General features: G+C 29.7%; 1 protein-coding gene across 1 annotated transcript; it reads left to right on the top strand.

Annotated features, from left to right (window-relative positions):
• The first annotated feature begins 4,987 nt into the window (after nucleotides 1–4,987).
• LOC103492847 (potassium transporter 5-like) lies at nucleotides 4,988–10,542 on the top strand. Its single transcript, XM_008453390.3, has 8 exons — nucleotides 4,988–5,229; nucleotides 5,319–5,565; nucleotides 5,733–5,981; nucleotides 6,905–6,955; nucleotides 7,427–7,687; nucleotides 8,062–8,229; nucleotides 8,360–8,614; nucleotides 9,301–10,542. Exons 1-8 carry the CDS (start codon nucleotides 5,068–5,070, stop codon nucleotides 10,182–10,184), a joined length of 2,277 nt encoding a protein of 758 aa, XP_008451612.1. The 5' UTR covers nucleotides 4,988–5,067; the 3' UTR covers nucleotides 10,185–10,542.
• The last annotated feature ends 9,407 nt before the right edge of the window (nucleotides 10,543–19,949 follow it).

Genomic DNA, 19,949 nt, shown 5'->3' with positions numbered 1-19,949 from the left:
ATAAAGGAGATGTCCATATATCATCAAAACTAACAAAGTGCATATATATAAACCTGTTGATATGACTTTCTTGAATAATTGGTTTACAATCTAGGAGTATAGGAATGAATGTTAGGTTAAATATGATATATGATTCATGCTCCTCCTCCTCCTCAATAGGGATATTTGATAAGCTAATAGAAGGAAAATAGGGCATATGTTAAAAGGATATATCATAAAGTGAAATCTTTAATATATATGTATGTATGTATGTATATAAGAGTTGGACCAGCTTGACATTGTACAAATTTTAATTTAAGAAAACGATGGAAGCGCTTACAAATAGATTGTAAATTAAGTCAAGTCTAGTTTATGCAAAAATAGAAAAAGAAGAAGAAGAAGAAGAAGAAAAGGCATTCACACTAATTTTTAAGAAAAGGAGAAAAGATATTTCTTAATTATTCATGTGCTCTATTATTGAATATAAATTAACTACAAAAAGCAGAAGAAGAAGAAAAAAAAGGTTGAAATTTGAAGTGGTTTTGGCAGACGCAAATAATGCCAAGTTGAATCATTACTATTGTATAGACACATTACAATTAACCCCAACACACCAAGCCCCCACTTTCTCATATTCTCTTTTATTCTTCATATGATATTATTGTTTAAAATAGGATTTTTTTTTTTTTTTTAAATTCCATTTTAATCTTTCCTACTTATTAGGATCGAAAATATATAGGAGAACTTTTCAAGATATAAGAAAAACAAAACACCAATAATTATGGGATTGGGAGTCGAGTGTCTAAGCTACACTACCAAAACACAAAACACAAAAAACAAAAGACAAATCTTTCTAGATTTGTTAATGTTTTTCTTTGACTGATGTATATTTTAGAGAATCCAACGGTGGATTTTAAAAGTTGATAAATACACAAATTCATGCATGATTGCTACTCTTTCTTTTTTCTTATTTCTAGGTGGGGACTAGGGAAGGGGAAGAAGAAGAAGAAGAAGAAGAAGAAGAAGAAGGAACAAAAATATCTTATTCGATCGTTTGGGTGGGAACAGAAGAGAAGCATCATATCCATTTGCATTGGACATATTCATGAGTGACATTTGAAATGCATGGTGTGCAATTATTTTAATTTAGTCGTCCTCCCATCATGGAGGGGTCAAGGAAAGAAGCTATTTCTCCTTTTCAAATATTTAGGATATATATCAATAAATTAATTAGCTCACTTCCCTAAATTTAAAATCACTTTCCTCCCCTTTTCCATTTCTTTTTCATAATAATAATATTTTATTATAATAATAATAATAATAATAATAATAATAATAATAATAATAATAATAATAATAATAATAAAATAGAAAGGTACGTTTTGTTTGTCTAGTTTCGATTTAGTCCTTAAATTTTGAATTTGATTTCAATGTAATTATTAGATTTTAAAATGTTACAATTTTTATCTTTAAAATTTTGAATTTGGTTTATAAATTCCAAGATTTAGACGTTAATATTTTGAAATTTTTTTTCTAACTCTTTTTTTTTGTCATCTCATGTAATTTTTCAATAGAAAATATAATATTTTGAAAGATAAATACCAAATAAAAACTACCCACCCAAAATCGAAAAAGGGAATTTTCTCGACACAAATAGCTTTCTTGGTCTTTTCTCGCAAATTTTGCGATGAAGTAATACAAAGGCAAAAATAGAAGATTAAAAAATTCTTCTTAAAAAAAAAACATATATATATATATATATTACTATTCTTAAAAATAATTTTAGTTATTTGTTAAAAAATTAGAAAAAAAGATATGTTTCTTTTTCCACACTTTACCATAAATATATAAAATATATTTAGTTTAGTTGACGTAAGGTGACAAAAAGAGAGTTCAACTTTTTATAGCAAATTCCCAAGTCGTCTCTTGAGAGTCTTAGGTGACTTAATGGGTGTGGTGTGATTTTTAATATCTACTTTTGAAATGTATTCTCTATACTTTAAAAAGAAAAATCAATATTAACATTTCAACCAAAAGAGGTCATGATTTAAACGAAATCAATTATAAAATTTAATAAATTTTATGAAAACGTATGAAAAAAAATCATAACCTTAAACATAAGACAACATAATAAGAGTAAAGAAAATCATGACACTAAACATGATTAATGGAACAAAAAGAAGAAAAAGAAAACTCTATAAGTAAATAGGAACTCGAGAGAAAATGAGAAGAATATTATAGAATTCGTAATAATTCAAGTTTAAGATGAAATGATAAGAAAATTCAATAAAAAGGATTTGAATAGAAATATGCGATTTCTTAAAAATTGAAGATTTTGTAAAAGAAAAATAAAACTTCATTTAAATTCGTTTAGAAAAAAATGATCAAAATAACAAATAATAAATTCGAATTTCGATAGGAATATCAAAATATAGGTGAAAATTTCAAAATTTTGAAAAATTGAAGAAAAAGTAAAATATTTTAAAACATCGTGGGATTACGAAAAAAAACATTTTGTTCTTTAGATTGACTTAATAAAAAATATTTAGTAAAAAATTCATTTTATTTAAATTCTTTTAGTAAAAATAGTTTAGAGTATACTTTAAAAACACTAATTTTGAATGGTTTGGACATTTTCAAGGTAAAAAAAAAATATTAAACATACATACCTAAAATATCATTGGACAATTACACATACATTTTTTTTTAGACATAAACGTACATATTTGGAATGACTTTCATTTCTAAAATAATATCCTTTTAAGTTAAATATTTTAATAAGTATTAATTATTCTAATCGATTTGATGCATATCTAAACATCGATGAAAGTTCAAATTGATTAATATAAAAGTTCTTACTTAAGATTAAGATTGTAATTTTAAATTCTCTTGGCGAGGATAGTTTAAAGTATACTTTAAAATACTAATTTTAAATGGTTACTATACTAAATATCTAATTTTATCAAAATAATGTATTGTCATGTATTCTAAACACAATGCTTAATTAAATTATCTATTTGAATAATTTATAATAAAAAAATGCTTTATGACATCTGGAAATGACACGATTACACGTGCACATAAAAAAGACTATTTTATAGGCCACACGTGCCACAAGCAAAATAAAAGAAAAAAAAGACCTAAAGTTAAAGCAAAGCTAAGATGTAGATTCTGAGAATATTTTAAGTTTAAAATGAAAGCAACAATAATAATTAATACATTTTTATAGTTACTTTTTTTCTTTTTTCTCTTAAATTTAAATTTAATAATTTAAACTATTAAGTTTTTACTTTACAATAATTTTATTGATATTTATTTGGAAAAATTTCAGATTTTATTAATAACAAATAGTAATAAAATTTTATAAGTGTTTATGAATGACACTGTTAAACACTGATAAAAATAAGTGTCTATCATTGATAGAATATAACAGTTTGATATATTTTGTAAATATTTTTAGTATGCACTTAGATTGAATTACAAGTTTAGTCATAAAACTTTTTGAAAGTTTTATTTCTTTGTTAAATTTTAAAAATATCAAATATATTCATGTGTTTAATAAATGGGTTTTCTTTAAAACGATTTTTTTTTTTACAATAGTTACACTCCATACAACAAAACTATAAAAAACAAAATTCATCATACTTGATTTTTGTAAATATTGTTAAATGTTATATGTTTGACAATTTTTCATTAATAATATAATGATAAGTTAAAAATTTTAAATCATATTTTTTTCATTTATAGTAAATGAGAATTAAAAACGTTGCCAAACTAAATAAACTTAAAGTAGGATTAAGTAACCATTTTACTTTTAGGTTTAAGTTTTTTAAATATTAAACATAAACTAATTATAATCTCATTGGATAAACGTAAGTTTCAAACACAATTAAACTGAATAAACTTGACTGCGATCTTAAAAACAAAAACCGAATCAAACTAATAAATCAACTTGATGCAATCAATTTATTTATTTTCATTTTGAATCACTTTTAATCCTCACAAAGTCAATATATGTATTTTTCTTTGTATATATGTAAGCTATAAGCTGTTTTTCATAAAAGCACTCCCATGCCGCTTCAAGGAAGTCAGCTAACGGCGGAATTTAATTTCTATGACAACATGATACCTTTAGGCGTTTCACATTGCTCTTTATACATAACAAATCTATATAAATAAAAGTCATTGTTACTTTATTTACTCTCAAAATCGTAAGTTTTTCTTAACAGAAATATACAATTAGGTTCTATCTCAATGATTGTCGATTAACATTAACTTTTGATCAAAAAATTTATAGTCCTAGGAGAGTTTAATACCTATTTAGTTCACACTATAAATTTATCATCATAATTCTAATGGATCTTACATTAATATCAATATACTATATTTTATTTTTAAAATCATATTGACGTAATACGCAATAAATGAAATGATGAGTAATTAATTTCATTTTCAAGTTAAAAAAGAAATAATAGACATACATACCTAAAATGTCATTGGACAATTAGACACATACATTTTTACTTTTAGACATAAACGTACATATTTGGAATGACTTTCACTTCTGAAATAATATCCTTTTAAGTTAAATATTTTAATAAGTATTAATTATTCTAATCGATTTGATGCATATCTAGAGATCGATAACTTCATCGATTAATATAAAAGTTCTTTTAAGATGAATATCGATTGAAATATTAAAATCGTAGACCTCTCTATGTCAATCACTAAAGTATCATCGATCGATTAGGTTCGGATGACTTTGACTATGATTACTTTTAGTTAAATTTTTTCCTTCTTTTTAACTCCTCATGTTTCTTTAGTTTGCATGAGACCAAAAGTACTAAGAACTATTTATTTATTTATTTATTTATATATCTCATATATTTATAACCAATTTAAGAGAAAAAAAAAAAGAGAGAAAAGAAAAAGAGCAAAGTGGGATCCAATAATCTTAAAATATCTTCCTCCTCCCACTCCAAAATTTACTATAAATACTCACTTCCAACTTCCAAACTTTCACGGGTCAACAAACTCAAATACTCCATTTTTCCTCTCTCAAATTCTCTCTTTTCCAGAGATTTAACCATGGAAGTCGATCCGACGACTGACAACAATCGCTTTCCCGATTTCCAAGAGAGCTCCTATGAGTCGAGCCCCAACTTGCCGGAAAGGAAGCTTCGACGAAACGATTCATTGGACGTCGAATCCCGCACCGTCCCCGGTGCCGCCGGCGCCCATGGTCACAAGGTTGATCTACTTGCTTTTTTCTCTCTACAATTTTCTTAAAAAAAATTTAGTATATGTATGTATTTATTTCGGTTTCGTGTTCGGCAAAGGCGGCGGGAACGGCGGCGGCGACGGCGAGCTGGGGAGTGATTTTGCATTTGGCATTTCAAAGCGTGGGAATTGTGTACGGTGATATTGGAACGTCGCCGTTGTATGTGTATGCAAGCACATTCATCGACGGAATCAAGCATAACGATGACATTCTAGGAGTCCTGTCTTTGATTCTCTACACCCTCACTTTGATCCCTTTGGTTAAGTATGTCTTCTTCGTCTTGCAAGCCAACGACAACGGCGAAGGTAATTACAATTATTTTTCTATCAATACCCGAGTGCATATATGTGCTGCTCCTATCTTTTTGTACTCCATTTCAAATAAGAACTAAAATATTTATACTAAAGAACACGAAAACAAAAAATCGGTGTTATATTTATAGTAAATGAGATGTAATTTGTATATAATGAAGGTGGTACATTTGCATTATACTCATTACTATGCCGATACGCAAAAATCGGGTTGATACCAAGCGAGCAAGTGGAAGATCAAGAGGTATCAAATTTTCAACTGGAGCTTCCCAACAATCGCCTTAAAATGGCCTCTTGCCTTAAATCTAAACTTGAAAACAGCCGTGCTGCTAAGATTTTCTTGCTCTTTGCCACCATGCTCGGCACTTCCATGGTCATCGGCGATGGCGTCCTCACTCCTTCCATATCCGGTAACTCTTTTTTCCCTAAAATACCTTTTTTGGGTTTCTACATTTTAGATCAAATTTCTATTTTTCTTTTCAACAGTGGAAAAAACCCGTCGTTCCTTTGAATTTAGTGTTAGTTGAATTGTAATTTGTTTTTTTTTAGTTTCTTTGTTTTCTTTCTTCTTCTCTCTTTCGTTCTCACCTCGATTTCTAATATTTTATATTTTTAAGAGAAAAAATTGTAAATATAACCATTAAATTTAAAATAATTAAATATAAGCAACATTAATTAAGTATTTATAATTTTTTTTTAAATAGAGCTATATATTTGATGATTATTACTAAAGTTGTTATTTATTATAACAACCATTCAAAAAAACAAATTTACTTTTAAAATATAACAAAAAAATAAGTAAACAAAAAAAAATTAATATATTTTATAAATAGTTTCAACTATATGTTATATTTGAAAACGGTTCGAATTATTTTATTTTTTAAAATTATGTCATTAAACATGTGTTTACATGTATTAATAAATTAAAAAAAAACTAAAATTTTATATAAAACTAGAAAAAAAATTGAAGCATAATTTTAGAAAATAGAAAACTAAAAACAAATTTGTTATCTTAATCGAAGAATAAATGTCTTTTTTTCTTCCCATTCAGCAACGTACAAAATTTACATAATAATTTGAATTTCTAATGTTTTAAGTGGAAATAATTTGTTGAGACTAAATTGAGTTAAATGTTGATGTTGACAAACAAAAATCACATATTCTTAAAAGAAAATTTTCCACGTTCACATCTAAATAAATTATTTTGTCCTCTCTCGAATATCTAAAATTCTACAACTATTTCTTTTTGGTGAAAATTAAAAAAGAGAAAAAAGAAAAAAGAAAATGTTAGAAAGAAAAATAAAATTCTAAAAGAATTCAAATTTGATGGCAGTTTTGTCGGCTGTTGGAGGAATCAAGAATGCTACTTCCACTATGACACAAGGTAATTTATTTTTCTTTTGCTTCATATATAGAAAGAAATCAAATTTCATTACTTTCATCCACAATTATTTTAATAGGTAAAATTATTGACAAATATTCTTAAATGTCACTATTACTATTTTTATATTAGATTGTTTTTAATTATAACAAAATAATCCAAAATATTCGCAACCTAAAAGTCTATTTACAATAGTTTTAATTATGTATTAGATACTAAAAAATTAAACCGATACTCGTTGAAGTTTAGGAAACTTCATATGAGTTTAATTGAATATGATATATATGTTTTATAGGTTGTAAACTTGTGTTTTTAAATCCTTAAATACAAAGATCAAATTGCTGTGAATTAATTAAGTGAAGTTGATATTTATCAGAAATAATTTACTTGTTTTTGTTGAAGAAGAATATATATACTTTAATTTGTGATTCAGTCTTTTTTTTTTTTTTAACTTTCTTTCTTTCTTTTGGACAGACAAAATAGTTTGGATATCAGCAGCAATCTTGGTTTGTCTATTCATGGTACAAAGATTTGGAACCCATAAAGTTGGATATTCCTTTGCTCCAATTATTTGCATTTGGTTTGCACTAATTGGTGGCATTGGCTTCTACAATTTTTTGAAATTTGATCCTTCTGTCATCAAAGCTGTTAATCCAAAATACATTTTTGACTACTTCAAAAGAAACAAAAAGGATGCTTGGATCTCTCTCGGCGGTGTCGTTCTTGCCATTACAGGTAACTTTCCAGTGCTGCACGTTAGTATATGAATACAATAACTTTAACCACATCCCCTATTTAATTATTACTAGTTCATAGTAAGTGTACTGTGTTTGATGCCAGTGGCATTTATAGTTTTAATTAGTTTTCTTTACATTATTTGATTCGAATAGGTGTAACCATAGGACAAGAAAAGACAAAATAAAAATTTATGACTTTTTAAAAGGTAAAAGAAGTGATTGTCTGTTTAAACATATTTCCACCGTTAGATCGTGACTTTTTTCTACTGTTAACACACTCACGCACAAGGCAATATTGGATTTGTGAACATATGTGTGTTTTTGGGAAGTTAATGCTTTGAAGATTTGTATGTCATGAAATTAATTAAACAGGAACTGAAGCTCTCTTTGCGGATGTGGGGCACTTCACTGTGATGTCCATAAGGCTAAGCATGTGTTGTGTGGCCTACCCCGCCCTCGTCTCTGCATACGTTGGTCAAGCCGCCTTCCTTCGTAAGCACAACGATCTTGTCTCTGACACCTTCTTTAGCTCCATTCCAGGTACCCAAAAGCTTAAGTCATAATAAACCATGATTGTTTTTAAACTTAATTATTGATTGATCATATTCTCAACATTCGACCTCTACACTTGAGAATCTTGTAAAAATCGACTTGTAATTTGGTTTTGTAGGTCCTCTCTACTGGCCGATGTTCGTGGTGGCTGTGCTCGCCTCCATTGTTGCCAGCCAAGCCATGATCTCTGGAACCTTCTCCATCATCCAACAGTCTCTCTCCTATGCCTGTTTCCCTAGAGTTAAAGTTGTTCATACTTCTTCCAAGTACGAGGGCCAAGTTTACATCCCTGAGGTTAACTATCTTCTCATGTTGGCATGTCTTGGAGTCACTCTAGGATTTAAAGATACGACCCGAATTGGAAACGCTTATGGTAATGATTCCTTGACTCTTACGTTTTTTATGGATGAATCATGAGTTTGGTCTTCGAACTTTTATGTTCATGTCTATTAATCTAATAGGTCGATCACACATAATTAACTTTCAGTTCTCATTATTTTAGTAGATCATTATATTTTCAATTTTGTATCCAATATTAATTTGTGATTTTTTTATAAAAATAATGACCTATTAATATTTGACGAGTTCAATGATTCATTACATATAAATCAAAGGGCCTAGGAAATCGGTAGGTACTTCAACTCTTTTTAGGATTCAGGGACCATTTGATGTATTATATTCTAACATTTTTAAGATTAAGAGACTGAAATTGTAATCTAACATTTTTTTTAACATCAAGAGAGTGTTAATGATATGTCAAGAAATTAAATCAAGTACTAAGAGGAAATGAAAGGCCAAAAATGGGTAAAATCACTTGAAAATACTTTTAATAATTCAAGATTTCATTTTATTAGTAAAAAATGTCTTTTAAATTATTAAACATGCTCTATATAAAGTTAAAACTGCATAATTTTAGAAGCACTTTTGAACTAATTAGTAATCGTCGTGAAGAATTCCCAATCTTCTTTTCTATAGTATCATTACTAAAGAATCTGTATACGTTATTAGTCTATTCTAATAAATCTATATATAACAATTAATTGTTGTTGTCTGCCGCAGGCATTGCAGTGGTGTTCGTAATGGCACTCACGTCAAGTTTCCTAGTGCTCATCATGATCATGATATGGAAATCTCACATACTTGTTATAATCTCCTATGTTCTCACCATTGGCTTACTAGAACTTCTCTACCTAAGTTCAGTCCTTTACAAGTTTGATCAAGGTGGCTACCTTCCTTTAGCTTTTGCTGGCTTTTTAATGACAATAATGTATATTTGGAACGATGTTCATAGAAGAAAATACTATTATGAACTTGAACATAAGATTTCTCCTCAAAAACTCAAGAACATTGCTTCTCTCACGACTCTCAATCGAGTCCCTGGCCTTGCCTTATTCTACTCTGAGCTTGTCCAAGGCATTCCTCCAATCTTCAAGCATTATCTAGCCAACATTCCCTCTCTCCAAAGGGTTCTCGTTTTCGTTTCATTCAAGTCTCTCCCGATAAGTAAAGTCTCAATGGAAGAGCGGTTCCTATTTCGTCGAGTCGAGCCTGACAACCTTAACGTGTTTCGATGTGTGGTGAGATATGGATACAGAGATATCATCCATGAGCAAGAATCGTTCGAGAGAGTGTTGGTAGAGAGGTTGAAAATGTTTATAGAGGAGGAGTCGTGGAAGCTGCAAAATGACAACGACAATAGAGCGGAGGAAAGAAGGAGGAGAATAGGAGAGGAGATAGAGGTGGTGGATAGAGCTTGGAGAGATGGAATTGTTCACTTGATTGGACAAAATGAGGTTGTGGCAAGTAAAGGGTCAGGATTAGCAAAAAGGGTTTTGATTAATTATGCTTATAATGCATTGAGGAGAAATTTGAGACAAAGTGAGGAGGTCTTTTACATCCCCAGAAAACGTATGCTTAAAGTGGGTATGACTTATGAGCTGTAGGGGTTATGACTATCTGGTTTGCTTATTAGACTTTTCTCATTCATGTAGAAGTGAAACAAAGTTCTAAAAAAAAGAATGAGATGATCGATCTATTGATTAAACTTTTCTTATTTAGGTGTGTCAATGTTTTATCCTTTGTTTCATGCTAAAAGAAGACGAACCTCTAGACTGAAAATCCCACTAAGTTTAGAACATTCATTTTAAATTCTTCTTTGCAATCAACATATCCCCCAGTGGTTTAGTGATGTCTATGTAAACTTATATACATATAAAGTTGTATGTATTGTGTGTTTTTGAGGTGTATATTTCTCAAATATCTTAGTAATGAAATTAGTGCAAAATGCTTTTTCCTTCTTAACTGTGAGTTAACCTTGTATTTGAGTCTACAAATGGAAAACATATACTAAATTATAAGTAATTTAAACGATTGAATTTCTCAAACTAATAACACCTAGCTAGTTTTATTACCACACATGAAAGATGATTAATTTGAACGATGAAATTAATTTCAATGTATTCTCAACTAAAAAAATGGTTTGGCACCTTCCCTATCAAGTTGGTGGTCCAATCCTCGATCCCATGATTATTGTTCTAAAAGACGATAATATAGTCCATTAGTCATCAAACAAAATAAAATACTCAGTTACTCTTTAAAAGCTAAGTCAACAATTTTTTAAAAAATAAAATTTATTTCCTCCCTATTTTTAATATAGTTTTGACTTTTTTTCTTTTAAGAAAATAGTTGAATTCTTAATTAATTTTAAAAATAAAAATGAAATTTTGTAATGTTTCTTTTTTCGATTGGTTTTTAAAATTTAGATTGAAAATAGTGTGAAAGGATATTTGTGTAACAAAATTAAAAAACTTTAGTACGAAAAAGAAGTGAGTATGGTGCCTAAATCAGTTATTTGACTCAATATAATGCCTAATCATTTCGTTTCATAAAAGTTAGAGATTCAATTTTTTACCGAGCAAATAACGATACCAATAAAAAGAAAGAGATTTAAGAATCAATTTATTGAACGAAAAAGAAAGATAAGAAAATTACCATTGTGCCCAAATCAATTTATTTTAAGAAATTTTGTAAATCTTTTATCTTTCCTATATTTATGTAAGGTCGGTAAAATTTGTAAGAAAAATTTACATATCTTTTAGCTTTCCTTTATTCATGCAAAAATGGGTAAATTTTGGAAAAGAATTTTCATATCGTTGTCATGGTCGAGGTCTTGATTGCTGTAGAGGAATTAGAAATAATTATCCTTTTTATGGTAGTTCATTATTTTTTGAAAAATATACATTTAGTCAGTAGATGCACGTACCTGGGCATCTCCACTAGGTGGACACCCCCTTAACACCATCATCATTCCCATTTCATTAATATATCAAAGATTAGTACAGGAAGCAAGGAAGGATGAAAAGAAGGGCTAGAGATAAGCCTAAGCAAACCCCAAAAGGAAATTTTAGATCTACTTGACCACAATCCCGTGAGCGCTTTATATCTTCCTAGACAACCACTGTAGTCTTTTCTTTATCATTGAAAGTTATTCTATTGTTTCTCTCGAGCCAAATATTCCAGAATGTAATTGACACCATGTTGAAGAGGATTATATTTTTTTTGCTTTTCTGCTTCTAACTGTAAATATAATGACACAGAGAAAAAGTAGTATGCTCTATAAAAGAACTATTTGTAAGGGAGCCAATTTTATTCCATAAGTAAACAGCAAAAGGATTGTTTATGAAGAGGTGGTTTCTGTCTTCTTCCTCACATCTACATAAAACACGCCAGTTTGGTCTCAAGAGATAATTAGGCAGTCTTTTTTTCAAAAGTTCGACAGTGTTTATGCACTCGAATAACAGAGACCAAATAAAAATTTACACTTTTTGGGAATGCTCGATTTCTAGAGGTTTTGGAAAATGGTTTGATCGTATGAGAACACTTCTCTATAATCAGCAGAGTGTATAGCTTTTTTGACTGATGTGACAGAGAAGGCTCCATTTGAGTTCAGCTTCCAAATTGGAGTGTCACAGCCATTGCCAATAGAAAAAGAAGCACAAGAGTTTTAAAGTTCAGTCCATAAATCAGTTTCCCAACTGCGCATAGGTCTTCTCGAATGTAATTCCCAGTCAAGAGTATCAATTTCACATATCCTTAACTGAACTGTCCTTTTTTGTAGAAATGGCAAAAAGTCTAGGATAATGAGAAGATAAGGGGTTATTTAATTATCGGTGACCATGCCAAAAGGAAATTTTATCATCACTTTTAATTTTCTAGAGGATCTGGGATTGAAACCATTATGCACTTTTAGTGATAGAGTGCCAAGGGGCCCTGCTATTGTTGTATTTACTTTTTAAAGCGATGTCTCTAAAAAGGAGCTAGCATATTTTGCCAAAATAATACGTTTCTAGAGGGGGTTATTCTCGTAATAAAATCTCCAAAGCCACTTGCTAAGTAGAGCAAAATTTGTGTCTTTGACCTGATTGATGTTGAGCCCGCCTTTTTTCTTTGGAGAAGTGATAATCGACCATCTGATGATATGTATTTTGTGGTCTTCTTTAGAGTGATTCCAGAAGAAATTTCTATAGTTTTTTTCAATGTCTTTATAAATGGTGGAGGGGGCTTTGAAGACAGACAATTGATACGTAGGGAGGCTAGCAAGAGAGGAGTTAATCAAAGTAATTTTGCCTCTTTGGATAGGTAAGAGTACTTCCAGCTGCTTACTTTCTTGTGAATTTTTTCAAAGATGTTTGCCCAGAAACTTTTGGAAAGAGGCTTTCCCTCAAGAGGAACACCTAAATAACTTATAAGAAGAAATTGTGTACTGATGCCCCATAAAGCAGCCACCCTTTCAATTCTTTCGAAAACCATATTAAAGGAAGAAATTGTAGATTTACTGAGGTTAATACTGAGCCCAAATGCCAGTTCAAAAGGATGAATCACATTTCTCAAATTTTCTTTGGATTCGTCGTGATCTTCAACAAACAAAATGATATCATCGGCAAATAATAGGTGAGTAAGGTTTTGACTATCATTGAATCAGACTCCCCTTATTTTGTTGTTTGTTTCAAAAAATTCAAGCAAACGACTGAGGTAGTCCACAGCAAGAACAAAAATAAAGGGTGAAATAGGGTTACCTTGGCGAATACCACGAGTGGGTTGAGTTTTTCCTCTTAGGTGTCCATTGATAATGACTGAATATTGTACACATCTAATGCAAGAATTTATCCATCTTCTCCATTTGTGAGGGAAGCCCTTTTTCATGAGCATAAAATCAATGAAGCGCCAATTTATTTTGTCAAAGGCCTTCTCAATATCCAGCTTAAACACAAAACCTTCAATTTTTTTTACTTTCCAAAAATCAATGGACTTATTTGCAAAATGAATGACATCCATAATCTACCTGCCTCGAATGAATGTTGGGGAGAGTATCTTTAAGCCTGTCAACTTTGGCCAATAGTTTGTAAAGGGCAGTAGTCAAACTAATGGGCCTATAGTCAGCGGCCAGTGAACATTTCTCTTTCTTTGCAATAAGAGCTATGAAAGTGGCATTCACCGTTTTGTTGATGATACCATTTTCGTGAAATTCATTGAAAATATTACAAATATCACCTTTAATATAGTTCCAGGCATTTTGAATAATTCCATAGATTATTCATCTAGGCTGGGACTTTTATTGTTTGAGAAAGATCTGAGAGCTTCGAAAATCTCATCTTCGGGGAAGGACTTGTAAAGATTTACAGTTTCCTATAAAGAAATAGGATTCCAGTGGATATTATCAATAAGCCAGAGATTGTTGTTTCTACTTTTGTAAATATCTTCGAAGTGTTCAAGAAAGACTTTTTCAATATCCTCAACTGTAGTACATAAAGTCCCCTCTGTTGTAGTAATGCTGGAAATAAGATTTCTCCTTTGTCTCGCCATGCAAATTTTATGGAAGAAAGAGAAAATTTTCATCGCCTTTAAGGTTCCAAAGTCTTGCATTTTTTAGCCCAAATTTGAGCTTCCTTGAAGTCATATTGATTAAGATCAGTCTTTAATTCCAATCTGCGCAAATTGAGAGTCTTATTTAAATTGTTTTCCACTTCAATCTTGTCAATTTCATCAATCTTGTTTATCCAGACCTTTTGTCATTCTCGTTAGTTTTTTTAACATTTTTGCTCCAGTTTTGATAGTATTTGACAGCTGCTTAAGTCTTCTCATGAAAACATAGCCCGAATGGCCACTTTGAGAAGTATTTGACCACCATAGTTCTAGAATTTTTTTGAAAGATATTTCCTTAAGGAGGTGGTTTAAATCTAAAAGGAGAATGACCCCATTTAAGATTTGTAGATTGAAGCACAAGTGGAAAATGATCCAAGGTAATTCTAGAAAGCGTTTTGGAGTAATGCATCGTAAAAAGTCTCTCCCATTCAGTCGAGTAGAGGAATATGTCAATTCTCGAAAGAGTTGATTGAACTCTAAGATTAAACCAAGTATATTTTGAGTTTGTAAAAGGGGGATCAATCAAACAACAACTATTAACGAAAGCATTAAATTGTTCACGCTATATTTGGTAGGATTTATAGCAGAAGTCTCCGAGGAGAATCTCACAACATTGAAGTCTCCAGCCAAACACCAATTTGGAAGACAGATATTTTTTAAATCCTCTAGTTCATCCCAGAAATTTGTACGATTTCTCCTACTTGCTGGACCATAAATGGTAGATAACCACCAGCTATTATTGCTAGAGTTGTTTGGGAAATTGATCTTGATAGAGGTCGAAAACAAGCCAGCCATGAAATCAGTGACATTGAAGCGTAAGTCATCCCACATAATTAAAATACATCCGCATTTTCCTACAACATTAATAGCATGCCACTGAATACTGATTGAGCTCCAAAGAAATTTAACAATTTCCTTATTGACAGTTTTCAATTTTGTTTCAACAAGAATCACGAAATCTGGATGGTGAGAGGAAAGAAGGCATTTTATTTGAGCTCTTTTTGAGGGTGACCATAATCCTCTAGTGTTCCAGCTTACAACTTTCATAGAAAACTATTTTGCCCCATATCAATGATACCCAAATCAGAGTTTTCATTGTTTACAAAAGTATCAACGTTGAAATTAACATCATTAGTCACAGAAGCCAATTTCAAATTATTAATTCTAAGCTATTCCACAAGTTTTTACTTGAAAGCAAATTCGTCGTCCTTTTGAATAGCTCTTTCGTTATCCTTCTCCTCATGATCACTAATCATCATCGAACCTATGTTAGATTTATTTTAAATATAATATTATTATTAATGTGGCCCAATTGCATTATATGCTTGTTCACATGAGATTTCCAGAGAAATTTGATTCGTGGAGTTGAACATGAGTTGATGTTGTATTTATATTGATTTGATGCGATGTGGTTCGATCTCTAGAATTTGATCCTCTGATTCTCTCTCGACTAGATGCTGTCGCCTGATTTAAGGAAGCGAAGCACGTGATGTTCTTGAAGTTGGAGTTTTGGAAGAAAGCTTGTATCTTCAAAGGAGCTTCAATCTTCAAGGGTGTTCGACTTTAGGAGTTGAGGAGTCTTCTATCTCTTAGGAGAATTCTCTAGACCTTCTGAAGTCAGAAATTTGCCTCTCCACAAATGAAGAGAACTCCTCTATTTATAGAGTTCCCTAGTGGGCTTTTATGGACTTGAGCCTGGTCTGGTCCATGGCCCATACCCATGGGCTCAATCACATGCATTTGGGTCCTATTTTATTTTAGACTAAATTAAGCTTATTTTTGGGCTCAATTGAATTTTAGTCTAACTAAATAATATTTAATTGAACCAAAATAATTAATTTGATCCAATTATCATAATAAAGACACATGACATTATTAGAATTGTCCAATTTGTCTTTAAATTTAATTTGGGACGCATGCCAATTTTTAGTTAATCCCAAATACAATTATTTTAGTAAATGATGTGGCAATTTGTGATTGGTTCCAAAATTTCTTATTCAACAATGCTATTTATCTCTTTCGGGTCTATTATTTTATTAGATCCATTAGATTAAAAGATAATGTCCTAATTAAACACGATGATGGGTGGTGTCTATAAATAGAAACTTAGGAATTGATCCTCCCACTGCCTCATTGAGTAGTTTATTCTTCTCATAAAAAAACCTAAATTAAGTCGGCAAGTGAGAGAAATAAAATTTCTCAAGAAGATTATTTATTGATCAAGGTATGTTGTTCTTTGACTAAATTCAATTTGTAAAATTATCTAATTCAAAGATTTTGGCAATAATTGTTAGATACAATGTAAGGATTTTATTATATAATCATGAAACTAAAGTTTACATGTAGTAACAGAACTTTGATTGAGAACTTGTGATTTTACATGAATGATTAATATTTTTTAATGTTTTCGCTGCATGTTTTTCTTAAATTTAAAGATGTTCCCAATCTCTTTAAGATTTCATTGGTAATTGAAATTTTAATAAAATAGATAACGTTTGTATGAGAAGTTTTAATTATCAATTTGAATTGAGTTTATTTATGATTGCCGAAAGAGTGGAAAGAAATTTAATCCACCACCGCTAGCCATAATCTTCAATTTGAACGTGCTTGTATCGTCGGCCACAATCATGTCTATTAAATGATTTTTTTTTTGTTTTAAAAGATAATAAATTAAATTAATATAGTAATCAAGAACTAAAAGAATTAAAATCTATTTAAGAATTAAAATTTAGATTTTAATAATATTTTGAAAGTTACTATATTGTGGTATGCATATATTTAATTTATGTTTAAATTGGTGGTTATAAATTAATTATATTTTATGTGTTATGCATATATTATGTTTTAAAGTATCTATTTATCCTAGTGATTTAAATTATGTCGTTTAGATTGAATGAGAATTTTGATAAAATTATTTGCAATATTAATATTTTTACAAATTTTGCAATTAATCATCTGCAAATTATGTTATTCAATATCTATATATTAGGAATAATTTGTTAGTCACCAAAGTGACCAAATTAGTATGTTATATAGATATCAAATTAAACTTAATTGTGGAAAAAATAAGTTTTAGAAATTGAAGAAAAATCTTTTATTTTTTTATTATGAAAAAGAAAATCTTTTATTTTTCTTATCATGGAAAATCTTTTATCTTCTTATTATGAAAAAGAAAAATAAAATAAAGAAAAAGAAGATAAAGATTTCATCAAGAGATAATTTATCCTAAATAATCACACTATCAAGATTAAGGTTTTCCAAGATTCAAATATTTTTCTTGGATTTAAAGTTATCCCATATGTAATTACATTCTTAATTACTTCATTAATGTTACTATTTTTCTGATGATTGAGTTGCTTAAATTTAAATATAATAAATTATGCATATTTAAATTTCATAAAGTTTTGGACAATAAATTATGTTTTATTGTCCTTTTGCATTATGTTAAATTACAAATAATTTAAGCATGTATTTGCTTGTGATTATTTGATATCTATAGTATAAATAATTTGTTAGTCACCAAAGTTACCAAATTAGCAAGTCTTGTAGATATTCAATTTAATAGTGTTTTGCAAATTAAGGAAATAATTATTTGTGATTATTTTAATATGATATCTATATTATGAATAATTTGTTAGTCACCAAAGTTACCAAATTAGTAAGTTCAATAGATATCAAATTAAGGGTAAACTCAACTACTCATATTTATGTGATGATGATGAATCATATTATATTATGAAACATATATAAATATATTATGAGTATATTGGTTTTCATTATTATAAAACATTTAAATTGCCCAAAGGTAATTAGTAGTTTTATAATTTTGAATCTTATTGTTGTTAATTGAAATTGTTTTATCATGATGCCTATGTTATGAACAGTTTGTAGTCACCAAAGTAGCCAAATTGGTAAATCTTTAGACAACAAATTGAAGTTGATTCATTTACTCATGTTCATTTGATGCTAATAATTTGTAATGAGTGTATTGATTTTCATTATTATAAAACATTTAATTTGCTCAAAGGTAATTAGTAGTTTTATAATTTTTAATCTTATTGTGGTTAATTGAAGTGTTTGGTTAGATATTATTAGTATATCCAAAGATAACTAATGTATCTAATTTGGGCATTTAAATTACCAATCATATGAAATTAAATCTAGCATCTGTTAAATATAAATATTATACATTGTTGTGCTTTCCAAAGAAGAACTTCAATGTATAAGTTAATGATTTTTACTATTATCTGAATCAGTATTGTATCTTTATGTTTATTTCTCAACGCAATAATATATAAGCATATCTATTTTGTAACTGCATCATCTGCTCCTGTTTCTATTCATTCGCATGCTACATCTATAATCAAGTATAATGGACTCAATTTCTCTAATTGGTGCAAACAAATCTGATTCCATCCTAGAGTTTTGGATTTTGATTATCTGGTACTCTTAAGTGAGAAACCTGTTGCACTTACTTCAGCTGCTAGCAGTGATGAGAATAGATCTTTTTATAATGCTTGGAAAAGATCAAATATCTTGAGCCTAATGTTTATGCAAATGATTGTAGTAAACAATATCAAGTCTGCAATTACAATATTGAAAATGCGAAGGTTTTTATAAAGTTTATGAAAAATATGAGAAGAAAACACTTTGTTTTGACCCATTTGCTAAATTCCTAAAATGTCATGGTATATGTGCTCAATACACAATACCAGGAACACCACAACAAAATGGCGTTGCAAAGAGACGTGTACATTAGAAGCATGTTAATTAATTTGTCTTTACCTGTGTCCTTGTGGATGTATGCATTAATAATCTCTCAATATTTATTAAATATGGTTCCTAGTAAATCAATTCTAAAGACATCTTTGAATTGTGGACAATAAGGAAACCTAGTTTAAGGCACCTGCATGTTTGGGGTTGTCAAGCGGAAGTAAGAATCGAAATCCACATGAAAGAAAACTGGATTCAAGAACAACCGGTGGTTTCTTCATTGGTTATCCAGACAAATCAAAAGGGTATGAATGTTATTGTCTTAACCATAGTATGTGAATAGTTGAAACTGGAAATGTAAGGTTCATTGAGAATGAGTAATTAGTGGGAGTTTGGAACCACGTAAAGTGAAAATTCAAGAAATTAGAGTGGAAATTCCTTCATCTATAACTTCTTCTCAAGTTGATGTTTTTGTAGTTGTTGAATCTGTTAACAATCCATAAGAAGAACAAATTAATGGTTAAACACCACATAATGATGTTAAAACAAATAAACCTGTTACTGAGAGACCACAAGAAATAGATTTTAGAAGATTTATAAGACAAAGAAGACCAACTATTTCTGATGACTATGTGTTTTATTTGCATGAGTCAAAATTTAACTTAAGTATTAATAATGATCCAATTTTGTTTTCACAAGCCATTGAAAAAATAATAATTCTGTCAAATGGTTAGATGTTATAAAAGAAGAGTTAAAATCAATTAATGATCATGAAGTGCAGAGTAGAATTGCCTAAAGAAAAATAAAATAGTTGGGTGTAAATGGGTCTTTAAGACCAAACTTGCACCCAATCGAACGACACAAGGCTAGACTTGTTGCCAGGGGTTATACTCAGAAAGATGGCATTGACTACAAAGAGACCTTTTCTCTTATCTCGAAAAGGGACTCATTAAGAATTATTATGGCTTTAGTAGCTCATTATGATTTAGACCTTCATCAAATTGATATGATCAAAACTACCTTTCTAAATGAGAATTTAGATGAAGAAATGTTCATGGATCAACCAGAAGGTT

The sequence above is a fragment of the Cucumis melo genome, chromosome 1 (assembly GCF_025177605.1).
Source record: "Cucumis melo cultivar AY chromosome 1, USDA_Cmelo_AY_1.0, whole genome shotgun sequence".
Lineage (NCBI taxonomy): Eukaryota > Viridiplantae > Streptophyta > Magnoliopsida > Cucurbitales > Cucurbitaceae > Cucumis > Cucumis melo.
The sequence above is the reverse complement of the archived record's forward strand: the minus strand, read 5'-3'. Positions and strand labels throughout refer to the sequence as shown.